At 39.8% G+C, this 18777-nt stretch overlaps 1 protein-coding gene across 1 annotated transcript in view; it reads right to left on the bottom strand.

Moving 5' to 3' along the window:
- The window catches only part of olfm2a (olfactomedin 2a), a 90135-nt gene extending 73001 nt beyond the window's left edge, over window positions 1–17134 (bottom strand). Inside the window, exon 1 of the mRNA XM_056252939.1 lies at window positions 16634–17134. Within this exon, the coding sequence (XP_056108914.1) occupies window positions 16634–16690 (57 nt within the window). The 5' untranslated portion in view covers window positions 16691–17134. The remainder of the gene's footprint in view (window positions 1–16633) is intronic.
- Window positions 17135–18777: the final 1643 nt, after the last annotated feature.

Below are 18777 nucleotides of genomic sequence, written 5' to 3'. Positions count from 1 at the left end.
AATAACTAATAAAAAACAGGGACAGGGGGAGACTAAAAAGAGAGGAATCAAGAAAGAAAAGACATGGAATGGGTTGCTAGTATAAAGAAAATAAAATCCGTTTAATATCTCAATTGTTTCTCTCACAGACCAAAGGCCCTTTTTCATGAAGCACAAGCGGAATGAATTTCTGTGTAAATCGTTTATAAATCCATTCTCACATAAATGTTCCCACTGAACTGACACTTTTACGTATGAATGGTTTTGCGTATGATTTACATAGAAATTATTCTGCTTGTGTTTCATGAATAATCCCATTGAGATTAAACGGAGAGCTTTTTTTTTTCTCCCTACAATAAACGCACTGTCTCCTCTAAAGTTACAGAAGATCTCAACAGTGTCTCTGAACTGTGCTCAGGTTTGGAGCTGACATTTCTTATGAAATTCTTCGCACATCAAATTATCTAAACTATTACATCCACTATAAAGAAATCATCCAAAATGTTTGATTCTGACATAATTTACTCACGTTCTTTCTTCCTTGGAACACAAAAGAAGACATTTTGAGTAATGTACTTTTTTTTTCCCCCTTGCAATTACGATGAATGGCGACGGGTCACAAAATTACCATAAAAGTGGTCCATACAACTGATCAGAATCCTTATTATCTGCATTCATTTGATAGCTTTATACTCTTAATGTAAGTCAATAACTGCCTCTGTTTCTATTTTAATTTCTCCAATGGAATTTTAGAAGAAACATCCAATACATGGTTGATATTGCATGAAATATAATAACGGTGAACTCCAGACTGCGAAAAGTTGTGAGCAATAACATTTTCTTCTGAGGACAAATTTAGGCTGCATTTTCACTCCAAGAACTAATGCACATATCTGATATATTGATACAGCCTATCCAGTATTTTGTCCTGTCTGTTTACATTCCCTTAACATATAACAGTAGCTCAAAGAGTAGAGAATGGCGTTTACAATGCAAAAGTCATGGGTTTGATTCTCAGGGAAATGAATAAACGGATCAAGTATGCAATGTATGCTGGATAAAAGCGCTGCCAAATGCATAAATGGAAATATTACCAACTGTGTTTACATTAATACCCTTCCTCCAGCAATGCAAAGCACTGCCTAAAATGAATTGATGAGTCACAGAAGTCCACAGAAGAAGAAAACAAATATAATATATAAATATAAAGTATAATTTTCTGTTTACGTTTTGAAAGAAAATAATACTATCCGGGCAGTTGTGGCCTGTTGGTTAGAGAGTCAGACTGGTAACCCGAAGGTTGCAGGTTCAATTCTCAATACCGGCAGGAAATGACTGAAGTGCCCTTGAGCGAATGGCTGCCCACTGCTCCGGGTGTGTATGTCCACAGTTTGCATTGTGTATGTGTGTGTGTTCATGTCTCACTGCTCCTAATGTATGTGCACCAACTTGTATGGGTTAAATGCATAGGACAAATTCCGAGTATGGGTTACCATATACTTGGCCTTCATATGTCACTTTCACTTTCATTATATTAATAATAATCACAAGGACACATTAAATTGATCAAAAGTGACAGGATTTATAATGTTACAAAAGGTTTATTTTTCAAATAAATTTGGTTATTTTGAACTTTCTATTTATCAAAGAATCCTGCAAAAAAATGTGTAATGTCTTCCACAAAAACATTAAGTGGCACAACTGTTTTCAACATTGAAAATAATAAGACATGTTTCTTGAGCAGCAAATCAGCACATTAGAATGATTTGTGAAAGGATTGTGTGACATTGAAGAGTAATGGTGGCTGAAAATTCAGCTCTGCATCACAAGAATAAATTATGATGCATTATAAAGATATTCATAATGTATGTTATAATGTGTTATATCTTTGCATAAATAATTGTAACCAAAGTTAAAATGCATTATAATATTTGGAGATTCCTTGTTACATCTGGAATTTGTGATTTAATGCATTATACTTTTTAAAGGTGAGTCACGAACGATCTGTGTGTTTAGTTTAGTTTTCATGGACTTTTAGTTTCCATTCATCAGTCACCTGTTTCCTATGTTTCCATTATTCCTAATGGTTAGTTAATTGTCATGGACACTCATTAATCATCACAGCTGTTTGTCATTGTCTCATCACCACCACCATGTATTTAAGTTCCTCCTTTTTATTTAGTTATTGTTTGTGTGTAGACACTGTTGCGTTGCTTTCTTGCCTTTGGATTACCTGAGTTTATTTTATTAAAGAACTTTTTGTTTGTAGAAACCTGTTTAAACCTTTTTCTTCATCTTCATCTGAACTAACCGTGACAAGGTGTGTAACAGTGAATAGATAGAGAAGTATTATAATGTATAACAGGGCACAATTATTCATGAGACTATACAATCCCTTGTAAGGTGCATTACCAGGCATAATTAATGTTATAAATAATGTTATAATGCATTATATACAAAAGCTTTAAGTAAAGTGTTACCCTTTATTTAAGAGAGTACTGTAATAAAATTTCACAATATTGCACTTTTTACTGTATTATTGATTAAATAAATGTGGCCTTGTGGAGCATAAGAAACTTCATTCAAAAACAATTCGAAATCATACCGACCCAAAACATTTTGTTTTACACACAGGAATTACAGTACCATCCATTCTCTAACCTTAACTGAAAAAAGGTCATTTTTAGATGAGATCACAACATAAAAATTGTGAAAACTTCTGAATCAGATGACCAGATATCATATAAGTATCCCAAAGTAGCCCAAATCCGATGTGAAAATAATCCGATCTCGTATGTTTAGCCTACACAAATAAAACAAAACTGGTTGACAGTGTAAATGTTTAACTTCTACATTCAGAGTTCACTCTTGAACACTCCAGTGTCACTTTTGCAGTCGATGTGCTCTAAATATAACATTTTAATTTACTGTGAACAGATGGCCACATTTATTTGTAGAAAGGAACATAATGCAGACTGACACAAATGAGACAGCAAAGAGACTGCAGATTTAAAACACAGTGTCAATCCATTTAGTACTGTCATGCCTTGTTGCTAAGAGTTTTGAGAGCAAATTATAGTGTGCATTGTTCTGTTACCAAATTGATAAGAAGACTGCTTTATTTTAAGACGAAACTGTTGCATAGATACCACTGCGATTGATCGTGAGATCGTGAGTTCTTTCCACCACAACAAAGCATAAAATGATTATGGTTATGTATCACACCGACACCACACATACATGTGAAGCATGTAGTCAGGTCCATTCCCAGCATAAAGAGTTTAATATCACAGGCAGAGGCTTGAGGGTCTGTGTGCAACAGCCATATTTATATTCCAATCTTCTACACTGAAAACCCACATCGCAGAGCTCATAAAAGATTCATTCGGTGGTGGAGAGCAAGGTCGCACATGGAAACCAGTCAGAAGGTAGTTAGTACAACACACCAACATCAGACAAAGGCAAAGCGACCGCGCGATCACACCGGCAAGCAGCCCTACCGTCCCATTATTACGATAACCTCTTGCCCGGAGACTTTTTGACTGGCCGTAGCTGACCCGGCCCCCAGCCGATATGTGTCGTCTCGTTAGGGTGTGTTTGTGTACGCGTTTTATTAGGTCACGAGGTAGTGTGTGCGGCTGCGTACAGTATTAGTAGGGCAGAGCAGGACTGGCCCTCTTACGGGCTGCTCTCGCGGCTGTCAGAAAAATGTCACATTCGCTTAGAGTCAAGGCCGCAGAGCCGAGGGAGCCCGGCAGACCTGATACCGCATGCCTGATATTCACGCCACCAAGCAGACAGAGCTGTAGCCCGACACAAAGAGAGGCAGAAAACCATGACACGCTGCTTGAACGGGATGCTCTGTTAATCTGCCGCTTGGGTGACGGAACAGATTCAGCAGAACTAAAAGAAGAATTTCATGTACCAGCTGTACTAAACGTAATTTAATAATGTCAACCTGAGCACGCCGGGGTGAAATTTCGCACGGTCCCGTGGCTTTTTTATTTTGGCCGATAAAGGGAAGTGACAGATATTTGGGAGCGGATTGAGTTGTGACGCTTCTGCTGCAAAGATGAGCCTGGGGAACGACATGCAAACAGACCCGTGAGGGGACAGAAAGGACGTGGGGTCTGGTGATCCATTAGGCCGCAAGACAGTCACTTTTTGAAATTCACAACGGCACCTAGAGGCTTATAAAAGCTCAGCCAGGACACCTGGTGTGGTCAGCTTAGGCCACTGTTCCCCCGAGCCACGCTGAAGTGTGGTGTCACACCAGGACAAACACCCTTTCAGGTAGAAACATTAGGAACATTTTTATTGTTTATTTTTGGTTTGGTCTGATCCAGCGCCCAAAACGCACTGCTGCAATACCTGTAAAGCATACTTCAAGCAGATGTTCGAATGTTCATAAACATCACTAACAGCTTCTGAGTGCCGTTTACTTTTTAGGTTTGCCGCTTCTTACCCCACAAATGGAAACATCACGAGGAAAAACTGTAATTAACAATAATTAGTAAAGTAAAAATACTGAATCCATTAGTTAAATGGTCGCATCCGACAATATTGTACACAGAATGAGAAGTTTCAATCTGATTACAGTGGCTGGCTTTGTTTTTTTTGTTATTGTCCCCCCCCCCCCCCCCCCCCCCCCCCCCCCCCCCCCGAATGTTTTCATTTGTCCACCAGCAAGCAAAACTGTGTAGTCAGTTCCAATGAAAAACGAAACACTAAATTTGCCAGATCTTGTAAGGGTCATTGCATTAAATACGCAGCAATATAATTTTTTTTTTCTTTGGGAGGCACTTTGTAGCAAGAAGGGATGCAACAATAATAGCTAAAATATATAAAACGGAAAATACAAACAGATTTATTAATTGTTTATATAGAGCACGCTATAGGTTGAATTCAGGTTTTTTCCCCCAGTCATCTCAATGGCAAAAAGTCACACAATAATGTTTGAAAAAAAGCTTAATTCTTGTGTTACACAGCACGTTTGAGCTTCTGTAAGAACCAATGAGGTTCATTCTTGTGTTACGCAGCACGTTTGAGATTCAGCAAGAACCAATGAGGTTCATTCTCGTGTTACGCAGCACGTTTGATCTTAAGCAAGAACCAATGAGGTTCATTCTCGTGTTACGCAGCACGTTTGAGATTCAGCAAGAACCAATGAGGTTCATTCTCATGTGTTACGCAGCACGTTTGAGATTCAGCAAGAACCAATGAGGTTCATTCTCGTGTTACGCAGCACGTTTGAGCTTAAGCAAGAACCAATGAGGTTCATTCTCGTGTTACGCAGCACGTTTGAGCTTCTGCAAGAACCAATGAGGTTCATTCTCGTGTTACGCAGCACGTTTGAGCTTCAGCAAGAACCAATGAGGTTCATTCTTGTGTTACGCAGCACGTTTGAGCTTCAGCAAGAACCAATGAGGTTCATTCTCGTGTTACGCAGCACGTTTGAGCTTCTGCAAGAACCAATGAGGTTCATTCTTGTGTTACGCAGCACGTTTGAGCTTCTGCAAGAACCAATGAGGTTCATTCTCGTGTTACGCAGCACGTTTGAGCTTAAGCAAGAACCAATGAGGTTCATTCTCGTGTTACGCAGCACGTTTGAGCTTCTGCAAGAACCAATGAGGTTAATTCTCGTGTTACGCAGCACGTTTGAGCTTCAGCAAGAACCAATGAGGTTCATTATCGTGTTACGCAGCACGTTTGAGATTCAGCAAGAACCAATGAGATTCATTCTCGTGTTACGCAGCATGTTTGAGCTTCTGCAAGAACCAATGAGGTTCATTCTCATGTGTTACGCAGCATGTTTGAGCTTCTGCAAGAACCAATGAGGTTCATTCTCATGTGTTACGGAGCACGTTTGAGCTTCTGTAAGAACCAATGAGGTTTATTCTCATGTGTTACGCAGCACGTTTGAGCTTCAGCAAGAACCAATGAGGTTAATTCTCGTGTTACGCAGCACGTTTGAGCTTCAGCAAGAACCAATGAGGTTCATTATCGTGTTACGCAGCACGTTTGAGATTCAGCAAGAACCAATGAGATTCATTCTCGTGTTACGCAGCACGTTTGAGCTTCTGCAAGAACCAATGAGGTTCATTCTCATGTGTTACGCAGCATGTTTGAGCTTCTGCAAGAACCAATGAGGTTCATTCTCATGTGTTACGCAGCACGTTTGAGCTTCTGAAAGAACCAATGAGGTTTGTTCTCATGCACCAAGCAGGTTCGGTTGAGCTTCTGTTTATTTTTCGCTGATCAATTTTTTTAAATGTGAATGAAAGCCTAAATTCAATCTGTTCATCATATAAAGTGATTGAGTCTCTTCAGAAAATGTTGACTAAATTGCTTGATTCATATGGATTAGTTTTACAATCTCTTTATGAACTTTTTGAAGCATCAAAGTGGTAATTGCGTAACTGTCAATGGAGGGACAGAAAGCTCTCAGATTTCATTTAAAAGATCTTCATTTTTGATCTGAAGATGAACGAAAGTCTTACGGGTTTGGAACGACATGAGGGTGAGTAATTAATGACAGAATTTTCATTTTTGGGTGAACTTAACCTTTAATAGTATTTTCGTCCCATGATTGTGGGGACAGAAACGTGTGACATAGCCATGCGCTCTTACTAGACCGTCTTATTCTAGCGTTTAATGCTAAGGAGGACTCTAGCCTACAAGCCTCAGAAGGACTGGACTAGGAAGGACAAAGCCTCACGAGGATACAGCCTTCAGTTTGAGAAGCATCCATATGCATACTTGGAATAAGCTGCAAATTTTAAAGCGCACAATGGTTTAAAAATTCACATTTGAAGTATGACTGCGTAAATTTATGTCGTAGAACAATACTTTAAAGTAGATACTATGAACAACAGACCTTTTTTTATTCAAAAATCCAAAAACACTATGCTAAAAAACGCTAACATAATGTAGTTTTACAGCTACAAACTAAACAGCTCTACGTCGATAGTCATTCCCAGTGTGTTTGTTAGGACCCACAGTAGTGTCAACACATATTGTGTAAGCCTCCTCTTATGTGGATAAATAAATAAATATTGATAGCAGCAGGTATTCGCACGACTGTCATGCGAGGGGCAAAAGCAAGAATCTAATCTCACACTTCTCTCGTTCCTCTTTCCAGTCGACAACACACAAACACCACAACGGTCACACAGCAGTAGCATCTCTGCTCACACCGGACAAGCAAATTCATGGACTAGTGCGCATGCCATGCATGCATGCATTCTGGCCACATTCGACCTCTCCGCTGTGCCACACACAATACAGGCTCATCAGTGGGTCCTAATCAGCCACCTCTCACAGTGTAGGCTGGGCTATTCAATGGCCTCATCTAGCCCTGCATCCGCACACGCTCCCTGATTGTAATGCGCTACAATTGAAAGTTAATGGGAACACTTGAAGGTGGGCGAAGGGAGGAGGCTTATTCATTTCTCATTGCTTGTTAGTGCCGCTCATACGCTGCCTGTGACATTATTATGATGTCAACTATAGTATCATTATAAGCAGACGCCCTCGCATGTTTCGCATATGAAAATATTAACATTCATTTCTCTGTCCACCTGCCATTGTGATTGTTGCGTGGCTCAGGTGTGAACCACATACATATGCAAAAATGCACACACATGGGACAAAGGAAAGGTCATGTTGCATTAGTAGTTTTTTATATTTATATAGTAAAGTTGCATAAGGTGACCATTTTCAGAAATGAAAACCCTTGAAATTACTAACATCTGATTATGAATTAAAAAGGGGGTCATTTTAGTTGTGTGTATTTTGACCATGGTAAATTAATTAGCTATGGTATCATACTCTGCTATATGAAATTTATCAACACACGTATGTATATACGAGTTAAGAGTATCTTGTAGCACTAATACTTGCCGAGTCATAATGGCCAACAATCCTATAGGCCTACGTTCTAAATAATTAGAATAACATATTAATTCATTAATCTTCGAATGATTTATTACACAGTTCTAAATCAGTTAACTACAGAGAAGCTAACACTGGTAAGTAATAAACATGAGGTCTTTTTAACAATTTATATAATATCTTATGTCCTTGCTGTGCCCCTGTTAGTATAGCATCTTGACAGGCCTCTTAATAGTTTTAAATGTCTTCTGTTTTTCATTATTTTTTTCTAAAATCTGAAACTTTTCACACTGTATGTGTAAAAAACAAACTTGTGCAATATCTAGCATATTCGATGTTTTTTTCAGTTTTGGGACGTTTTGCACTCACAGTATAAAAACAGGGACATTTCCAGGGACTGCTTACCAAAAAAAAAAGGGAACTGTACCCAGAAAAAGGGAACATCTGGTCGACCTATGATAGGATAATGGGTAAATTTAGCCAGGATTACACCCCTAACCTTTCTGAGAAACAATGACCACAGAGAGTCATGACAGGGTAACATCTCATAAAGACCAGTGCCTTTTATAATATAATGTCCCCATCATTATTTTGGGGCATTAAGGCTCAGGTACAGTATATACTTCATTTTCCGCGTTCCGCTTCATCTCGCACACAATTGAGCGTGCAAGCCTTTCAAAGTATTCTCCTTTGACCGTGAGCATGCTATCTCGTTGGCCCTTTCTTTTCAAGTGCTCAAATCACTCGCAAATGCGATGTTGTCTGCGCGTGTCTGGCTGCATGTGAATAGTGTGCGCACATTAGGAATTACGTCACGCAGACAGTCCGCAAGCTGGAGTGGAACACAGACAAGGGAAGTATACTTTAGGACTAACACAGACCACCAAGTGAAAACCCTCTGCTGGCCTCAATAGAGGGTATGCATTGACGTCACTTTCCCGCCAGACCGAGTGGCAAAAGAGCTGCTGCGTGACTGGATTTAATAGGGGAATTTCTATATAGTGTTCCTTACAACTTACCAAAGATCCAGTGATCCATGGATATTGACATGCAGCCAGGAATCGTGTTCCTTGACATTTATATACGTGCCTGATTTCGAATTTGCCTGTGAATGCTTTATATACAATAGTTCTAAATCCGGGTGATCACTTATATCAATGTTATATATATATATATATCATCCAGCCCAAAAACTTGTATAGTTTTTTTGTCAGTGTTTATTAAAAAAATCCTATTATGCAGAATATACGATGGTAAATATATAATTGATGAGTTAATACAAGATATAACAATACAATATATAGGGTATGATTTTACCGTTAAATTCAGCATATTGACACAAAATAATAATTAACCTTTGGCTAAGCCCCGCCCCCCTTAGTTACTGTTGCTACGTCCGACAAACTTCATCTGGGCTCCGGTTTGGTATCAACATGGCTAATGCTGTGACAGCTCTTCCTGCTGAAATTTTATCAAACTTTTATAAAGCAGCAAATAAAGTATCCGATATAAGTAGGCAAAAGGGGCTGCAATATACGTTCGAAGGCTATATTCACGACATATACAGGTGAAACGCAAGGAACAACAAGGCATCCAAATAGAGGCAAAAGCATACCGGTCACAGTCAAAAAATGAACCACCGCATATCCTACTAATCGAGACGGAGGCTGGGACTAACAATATCAAGGAGCAACACTGTTCATGCAAAGCTGGTTAGGTCTCTATTCACTTCTATAATCGTTATTACAAAGCAAACGGACTACGCGAGTATAACGTTGTATTTATTAGCAGCGTGTTCTAGACGACACTTGTCAGGATTTGACTTCGGTTTTGGGAAAGGAAAAAAACGGACACCCCCCTCCAACCTCTCTGGGAAACGCGTATCTGTGTTACAAATGCCCCAGGCACAACGTTTAACCATATTTTTGATAAAGAGACCAAAAATATGAGACGCCTGTGTTAAAGTCAATGGAGCGCTGTGAAAAAGTGTCGGACCTCTGTGGGAGCTCGTTCTTGGCTGCGCTGTGATTGGTCAATCTACATTCTAGGGTGTGGCTTAGCCAAAGGCGAATTCACCTTTCGCTGCTTGGAGTCCAGTTGTTTCTATGAATTGCAGCGATCCATTTGCTTCTGTGTTTTGTAGCTTTCGGCAGTGTGTAAAAATATACCTCAGATTTCTTGTCAAATCTAGATGTACAGTCAATCGCAAAGCCCTTTCCCGTTTTAGATGTGTTTTTCGCAGCAAAACCAATGCTGCCGCTCAGTCTTTTTGCCACTCGGTGGGCGTAACCCCATTCACTTCGGCCACCGGTGACGTCACGCGCATACCCTCAAGTGTGGTGTCACACCAGGCCAAACAAGCTTTCAGGTAGAAACATTAGGAACATTTTTACTGTTTATTTTTGGTTTGGTCTGATCCAACGCCCAAAGGGTGACTTTTTCGCAAATTTAGCCAAACGCACTGCTGCAATGCCGCTGCACCTGTAAAGGATACATCAAGCAGATGTTCGATGTTCATAAACATCACTAACAGCTTCTGAGTGCCTTTTACTTTTTAGGTTTGCCGCTTCTTACCCCACAAATGGAAACACCTCTTCCACCAGCAATCTTAGCTTTCCCCAAGAGCTCTCCCATCCAGGTAGACCGCAGACTCAACCGTTCTTAGCTTCATTGGGAAACCATGCAGGAGCTGGAGGGTGACAGCCTGTGGTGTTAGTGAAATGGAGAGCAGCTGTTGGTCTGCTGGCAGCTCTTGTTCGTGCTATGAGTTCTGGTGGAGAGATTTATGCCGCTGGTCCTGGGCCTTTTCATTTATCTAATTCCCCGTTTGGAAGTCGGACCGATGGCTGGCAGAGCACATCCTGTCCGACCTTCCTGCGTGTCCTTGATCTCAAAGGCGACTGAAGCTTTGTAACACGTCACTGCCCCCTTTTGACCGCCGTCCAAGAGCACCGTCACCGCTCCTGATATTTATTATGCTCTCAACAGCCAAAATCTACTATGAGGCCATTTTCATTGCCAAGCTAACTTTAGAAAGGAGGCCTAATAGGTTCACGCACATTATCTCACATCTGATCAAATGGGTGTATAATAGGCCTTTTAGCTGGTGGGTAAGACGAACTGACTTGGACTGCACCATTCATAATTCAGAGAATGGGCTTTCACTGCAAAGCTTTCTTTAGCCTGGATGTGCACCGAAAGTAGTGATAGTCTCCAGGCAGCTGCCCGTATCCTGGTCGCATTGGTCCAGTGCCACCCAAGCACTCCATCCTGACCAAATCTGGCTGGATCATGATGCCACCAGTTGCTTATTAGAATAGATCCTGCTTGGACACTATTTCACAAGCCCACAATATAGGCAAAGATACAAGAAAGTCATGTTTTGACCAGCTGTGAATTAAAAGACACCTATTCATACGGTTCATGGGAAGCTTCGCTTGACCCCCGCGTGACTAATAACTCTTACAAGAAGTGCAGAAATTCCATCTGGCAGCAGCTTAACTGACATTATTCATTTTATCTCGTATTTCCCTCTTAATAAAATCTCCGGACTGCGGCAGTCAGTTTCTACTGAGCTTATTATTAAATGACTGCATTCGAACGAGTTTCTAGCGAACAGCAGGTCTAAAGCACATAATTTCACTTCACTCCAGCTGGGCGGCTTTCCACAGTGGGCGCTTCTCTATTTTTTCAAAGGCCTGCGCATTTAAACATTCTTAATAAACAATCGCAGCCATTTGCTTCTGATGCACGTCTCTGGTGTATTTACGAAACGAAGGGTGAAAAAAAACGTATGAGGGTTTTGTCCCACAGTCGCAACCAATCAGCACCTCTCCCCAGCAGAGGGTTTGATATAATAGGGCTAAATAGTGAGTAAACAGACAACACCCTCATTTTACATGCTAAAAGTGATGGCTTCGCATCGTAGCAGTCTGGGCACCAAGCGTCCCATTAGGGGTGTTGGAAATAATCGTTGCAATAATTTTTGCACTCACTATTTTAAAATTTACAGCGTGTATACCTTTTATACTTTTTACACCTTTTCCGAGGTGTATATATTAAGTTGTCAAATAATTGCATAATATAGTATTAACTAGTAACTTGACTTTAGTGCTGCAAGAATATTGCACAGCACCAAGCTCTTCTCATCTGAGCCTCAGTGGTCTGTCACCGCTCATCAATGTCAAAATATTGAGATGACCAATCAAATCAAAGTAGGCGGGCTTTGTGTTCACAGAAGCTGCTGAGCGTGAATTCCAATAGAGTGGTGCAGGTATGACATCACTTTGTAGGCCAATTCGCGGAAGCGAGTTAGCATTTTAGCACTTCCGGTTCCATCGTCCCAAAGTTTTTTTTAATGGGGTTTTTGTTTAAATGGCTGAAATAAGGTATGTGGTGAACACAAGCTCAAGACACTTTTACGTTTTATTCTACAACATAAAATACACCAGTATTACACACTGGTGATTTTTTTTTTTTTTTAAAGCTGTTACGTGTCTTGAAAAAGGCGGTTGCTAAACAAGTGGCTATATGGCCATATGTGACCTCGCTCTCACACACTCTGTGATTATAAAACCCTGCCTACGGCCCTGATTATGGATGATCAACAAGAGGAAGAGACAGACAAATGTGAGAGAAATTAAAACATTAAAATTATTCATTTCCTTATCTCTTCTGACTCTAGCATCGGCCCACTGTGTGTGTGTGTGTTTGTGTGTGTGTGTGAGGCTGCATGCAAGTGTGCACGAGTGTGTGTGCATGCATGTTTGTGCGTTATTGTAGCTTAAGTACACGTGACCGTTTCATGCGCTTGGTTTGCACAAAAATAAAGTTTCATCTAAAAAAATTACATAGCGTCATCTAAAAATGATTTCATCCCTCTCAGATTTGAAATACATGGTGAGACTTGTGTCATTAGCAGCAATGAGTTTCTAGACTCTAAAGTTTTCCTTCTGACAAATGTGCCAAATCTGCAACACTGAATCCCAAATGTGCACTCTAGCGTGTGAGTTCGGTTGTTTAGCAAAAGTAAAGCAAAACCGATTGTTGTTGAGTGTGATGGCATTGGCTTTATGGCGTGTTAAAAAAATAAATCAAGCCTAGCGGTCAACTTCTGGATCAACCAATGGTAGGACGTTGGGGCAGGCCATTGGGGGTCAAGGTTTAGCTAAAGTGTTCAGTTCACTTAAAAAAAAATCGTAAACCGTTGCCTTAAAATTATTAAGTAAATAAACGTAATGCTTAATTGAAAAAAATTAAGTTACAGTAAGTGAACCTGACAATTCCACATTACTTAATTTTTTCGATTAAGCATGGAGTTTATTTACTTAATAATTTTAAGTTAAGTTTTAAGTTAGTTTTAAGTTAAGTCAACTGATCACTTTTTGTATTCATTGACGAATAGGCATGTGCGGTAATATTAAAAAGTGAGGATGCAATACATCGTGATATCGAATCCAATCGTTGACATGATAATCATAATCGGATTGAATTGTGAGACCAGTGACGATTCACACCCCTACCTCCCATACCAAAAATCATTTCATTCATGGACGGCTTCAAATGGAAGCACTCTGCCTTCCAGCTGAAAGGAGATATCCGACGCTCTCCTGACAGCTCTGTGATGCCATTAAAGCAAGGAATGATCAGACACATCCATTGGGCCCCTTGAGCTGCATATCTGAGCTAGCGTGTTTGCCTCTAAAGCACTGGCTAATTACATTTGATGAAGATGTTGATTGCGAGCAGATTTGTGGCTAATGTCTGTCATTGCGTGGCTGCTGTGTCGGCGCTCGTCGCTGTCATCGTATACAGTATGTGATTTACACTTAAACCCCTAGATTTAATAACGTTTTAAAAAAACTAATTCAAGTTTCTTTAAGACGCACGCTTTCTTCTGCGTGTTAGCGCCTAGCTTTGAACTGCGCTAATGATAGCAGTCAATCAATAGATCCAACTGTGAGCAGTCACTCCAAACTAATTAAGAAGATGAGACCTCAATAAACGTACATCTGTTGATACAGACTGAAATGGTTTAACACACACAGTGACCATAAATTATACAATGCGCTACGTGCTTGGGGGGAAAAAAAAGCAAAAATGTCATTTACATGTGCATCTAGTGTAACAAAGGTGTGTGCACAGATTCGAGGAAATGAGTATTGAGTGAATCATCGCAGAGAGCGGAGCAAAAAACAAGCTTTTAATTCGTTAAACTGTTATTGTTGCTAATTTGCATTCTGTTTTAAACTCTACATTTTCCCCGAGCCTAATTAAACCCGGTTTCATCCAGTTTTATGGCCTTAATAGAATTTCATCCTCTGTTTGTGCTTATTTAAGGACAGACACATAGACATTCACACAGATGCATAGACGTACACACAGTGTGAAAGCGTGTGAAGTGTGCTAAGTGAATGCAAGCGATGCAACTCCATAAAAAGGGAATTGGCAAGGTCAAGTAGGCGTCCATCTGTATCACTGGTTATCATGGTCCCAGGGCATTATGGGTACTCAACAAACACACGTCGTGAGTGAACAAGTGCATCTGTCTCATTAAAACATGTTGCATATTTCATGAGTGTGTTTGATGGTTTAAATGTGTGTATGGTTACATTTTTTTGTGAGTCAATGTGTGTGGATGATTCTTTGCATCCCATGTGAAGTATTCCTAGCAGGATAGAGACACACCAGAAGAATTCATCAATTTTTTATGTCTACATTGCTACATCAGGGAGATGGGTGTTGCCATTTTTTCTTTTCTCCATTTAATATTTAATGCAAACACTTACAACAAATTGTCCCCTAGGGCCAATTATGAGGAGTTTGTGGTGAAGAAACGGAAATATACATTCCTACGCATGCCTACAGGACTCTCATATCTTTTGCTGATGCGTTCTCATTTACATATCCTAATGTATGTCTGGAACAGAACTACTGGCAAATTTGCAAACTGTGCACACATCTTGTACCGTATCATTTCCTTTCCTCTAATATTAAAATCATTCGCAGACTGTTTAACATACTGTTTTATAGAGCGCACAGTTTACATCTAATCAAATGCATCATCTCCAGTCTCTAATTATGCCACATAGCAGGATGTCACATGCTCTCGGGTTTTATTCGAATGATTTTTTTACTTACAAAAACATTAACATGTTATTAAAATAGCGTGCAATAAAGAAAATAATTCTTAAATTATTTTTATATATCTTTTAAATAAAATAAAATAAAATAAAATAAAAACATGACAGAGCTGGGATTTTTTTTGTGCCTTATTTTGGAATTATTTTCATATTCCTTCTTCTACAGCTTATCTTCTAAAATCTAATCCATAACAGTATGTGTAAATTGGTGTAAAGTATAAAGCGTGCCTATATTACATCCTAGCTCAGTAACTGGGCGGGTTGTATCAACAGAAAACATGGACATTTTAAATTTGGTGCATGACCATATTGTGGCAATCAATATTTACTTGTTCTGATTAATTATTACCTAACCAATCCATCTCATCACCTTGATTTCATTTGAAACAACTTAATTCACAATGGTAACCATACAGGAAACATGTATACAAAGTAGAAAATGAAATCAAATAGCAAGATAGGCTAGCAACATAACAACCTGTGTGTGTTATTCACTCTTGCAATTGTATCAAATGCAGCAGAAGTAAACTGGAAATGTTTACTGTACAACTGCCATTTCTGTTCAGTCAGACGACACCAGTTCTGTCATGTGCATGATTTCAAAGCAAATTATAACACAAAATCTTACTTTAACACATCAAAACTAAAACTGTAGCCTACAGCATCTCCGTCGGCGGTCATTACTAAAGAGTGGTAGTCATGCCTTTTATTGATGTCTCCCCTGTCACTATCTCATTTCCAGTTAAATGAATGGTGTTAACTAATGTTTCCAGCACTCAGTCCTTAATCATGTTCCCAGTCTACCCAACTATTGCGCTTTATTGCAGAATAAAACCACTGCTAGTTAAACCAGCTTTTATAAAGTTGCCTCATGTTGTGATAATTCACCCAAAAACAAAGTGCAGCAGCAGAAAGGCTACTTCAGCCAATCGCAAACGCAATCGGCTGATTGGCTGATCGCTGTCCATGGTCCTGACCAATCGGGCCATAGTTTTCAATCGCGTGAAATCGCGTCTTTTACACAATAATAAGTATTCCAAAAAAATGGGCGATTGATAGTTGATAGCTGACATGTAAATGACAACGAAAAAAAGAAGAGTAGTTTTGGCGAGTCAATGAAAAATTCACACTTTTTCACGAAAATTCACGAAATTGGCAAGAATATTTCCGGGTCAGAGAATGTGCTGTCCTTCACTTCAATTCACATCTGTCACATCAGTTCTCGTCATCCAGCGCGAGGAAATCTTACACTCGAGGGGAACAAACGAAAAACAGCTCTTACAAGTGCTCCTGTAACAATACGAACTGCGCTTCAACAAACACAAGTCTGCTTGTGATTCATTGCGCAACTTTTCAGTCCTCGAGCTGTCCTCCTCTAAATCGAGTTCCCAGATTCTTAGAAAATGTTCCCTGCGTGCCGTGACGCTCACTTGAGCTTAATCCAAACAATTCAACACTGATTCAACCATTAACCTCCAATGAGCCAATTAGAGCTTGTCTAAAAACTGATAATCAAAAGAAAAACACACTGTACATCTCGCAATAATGCGTATTTACACACTTCACAGGCTGCGATGACGAATACGAGCAGTGTTTCGCATGCTACGAAGGCATCTTACCTCGCATGGTATAGTGGACAACATTAGCAGCAGGAACATGGCACTGAAGAGATGCATTCCTCTCGAAATGACAGCGTTCCGACCACCACCGGCACTTGGACACTTTCGTTTTTCAGAGCTCGCCTGCTTTCCTCGCGGTCCGCGCAGGATTCTGTCAGCGTTCTGTCGAGCGCGCGCGACGATCCATCCACATCACAGGAGGCACGCGCTGGGGTTTATTCCGCTCACGGAGGCAGATTACCCCCACTGTGCACGGCACAACGAGCCGCCTTGTGTTTTATGATTAGTACCCTGTCTTTCGCTTGTGACCGCCACCAAGAGGTCAGAGTTGTAAACGGGCTCGGGAAATGAAGTATAATAGCAGTTCCCCTCTCAGCAGGCTTTTTTTTTTTTTGAAGTGGGATCGACTGACCGAGCTCCAGTTGCAGAGGTTGGAAGGTGACTAATGTGTTTGCGAAGCTCCGACACTAGGAGCAGCACACTTTGATGCTCTGGGAAGGGATTCAAAAGAAATGCCCTGCTCAAGAAGATGAAGCTCAGTGTGTGTGTGTTTGTGTGTGTGTGAGAGAGAGAGAGAGAGAGAGAGAGAGAGAGAGGGAGAGGGAGGAGGCTTTGCCTTGACAGCTCAGTCTGTTGCACAAACAATGGATTTCTGAGATGGGGATAAATGACATGCATGTCCCCAGGATAGCTGTGACATTATGATACGGGCGTTTTGATGATTGGATTAGACTTTGAGCAGCGTATTAGTGGCTCTTTGCATGTGAAAGAGAGTTGCGTCTCTAAGTAAGGGATAATGCACGTAGTCAGGCGGTCATTATTGCAAAATAAACCCCGATAGAGTCTCGCATCACCCTGAAGGAGTTTATTTTGTGATAATGACCAGCTTACTGCACATTATCCCACTTATTACACGGCTACCTAGCAACTAAATAAATAAATGGACATCACATTTTAATTTGAGGTTAAATTTTTTTTTTTTGTAGAGGCCATGGAGACACTGATGAAATATTTAGGAAATGTAGCCTAGGTTTTCTGGATGAGCGTTTAGTTATGAAGTAGGCTACAGTGTTGCCACGGGCAGCGGCATATTTCAGAAATAGCTTTTATTTTCAATCAATTTTATATAGCGTCTTATTATTCTAATTGTATTCACTGATTAAATATAAGACACATCTCAGGCAGTAAATGTGAATCTTTGTGAAGAATTTAAGGAGTGTTAGTCTGGTCTTGGTCTTGGTCTCAAGTTAACACACACTGGACTTGGTCTTGACAACAACAAAATATGAAGCAGCACAACTGTTGTCAACATTGATAATACCAAGAAATGTTTCTTGAGCATCAGCATATTAAGGATTTTTGAAGGATCACGTGACGAGCACAAGAAACTTCTTTCAAAAACATTTAAAAAATCGTACCAAATATAGCGATTTTTTGTTAAAATTACACTAAAAGACATAGCGCATTTATGGAAGGTCACTTCTGCCACTTGAGAAGACAAAAAAAATCATGCTTTTGTAAATCATAATTAGTAAATAAAGTCATAATTATGAGATAAAAAGTCAAAATTGTGATGTTTTCCCCCGGTAATACTTTACAATATGGGTGCACTAATATGCATTAATTCATAATTCAATGTACAGTTAATAATGAGTTAATGTATGAAAAGGGAACAAACCATTCATTAATTGCCACATCAGCAATTAATAAAGAGTCTGATCTGATTAATAGTTTAAGTAAAATATCATACAACTCATAATTATCTGTGCATAGTTAAGCATGAATTAATGCATATTAGTGCACACCATTTTTTTTCTCTTACATATGTGCCTTAAATATGCCAAATATAGCGATTTTTTGTTAAAATTATGTTTGGTGGTGCAGAATTTGATGCAGCAGCTTATTGTATACCTTCACTTCAGTTGTACCGTTACACACTGCAGTGTTGTTAAAGTTTCTCCACTGTAAGACTATGCATCCCCTTTGTGGAAAATAAATAAATGAGAATAACAAATGTTGAGAGACGGACGGGAAGCAGGAGGGGAAGCAGAACCTCTGGTTGTTGCTGGAGTTTGTGTATAGGGCTCTGATTGTCCTGGGTTTTGACGGGGTGGATTATGTGTTTGTTTGTTTTTTTGCCTGCA

The sequence above is a fragment of the Rhinichthys klamathensis genome, unplaced genomic scaffold, assembly GCF_029890125.1.
Source record: "Rhinichthys klamathensis goyatoka isolate OS25496 unplaced genomic scaffold, OSU_Roscu_1.1 h1tg000004l_1, whole genome shotgun sequence".
NCBI lineage: Eukaryota > Metazoa > Chordata > Actinopteri > Cypriniformes > Leuciscidae > Rhinichthys > Rhinichthys klamathensis.
Note: the sequence above shows the minus strand (reverse complement) of the source record. Positions and strands in the feature narration are given on the sequence as shown.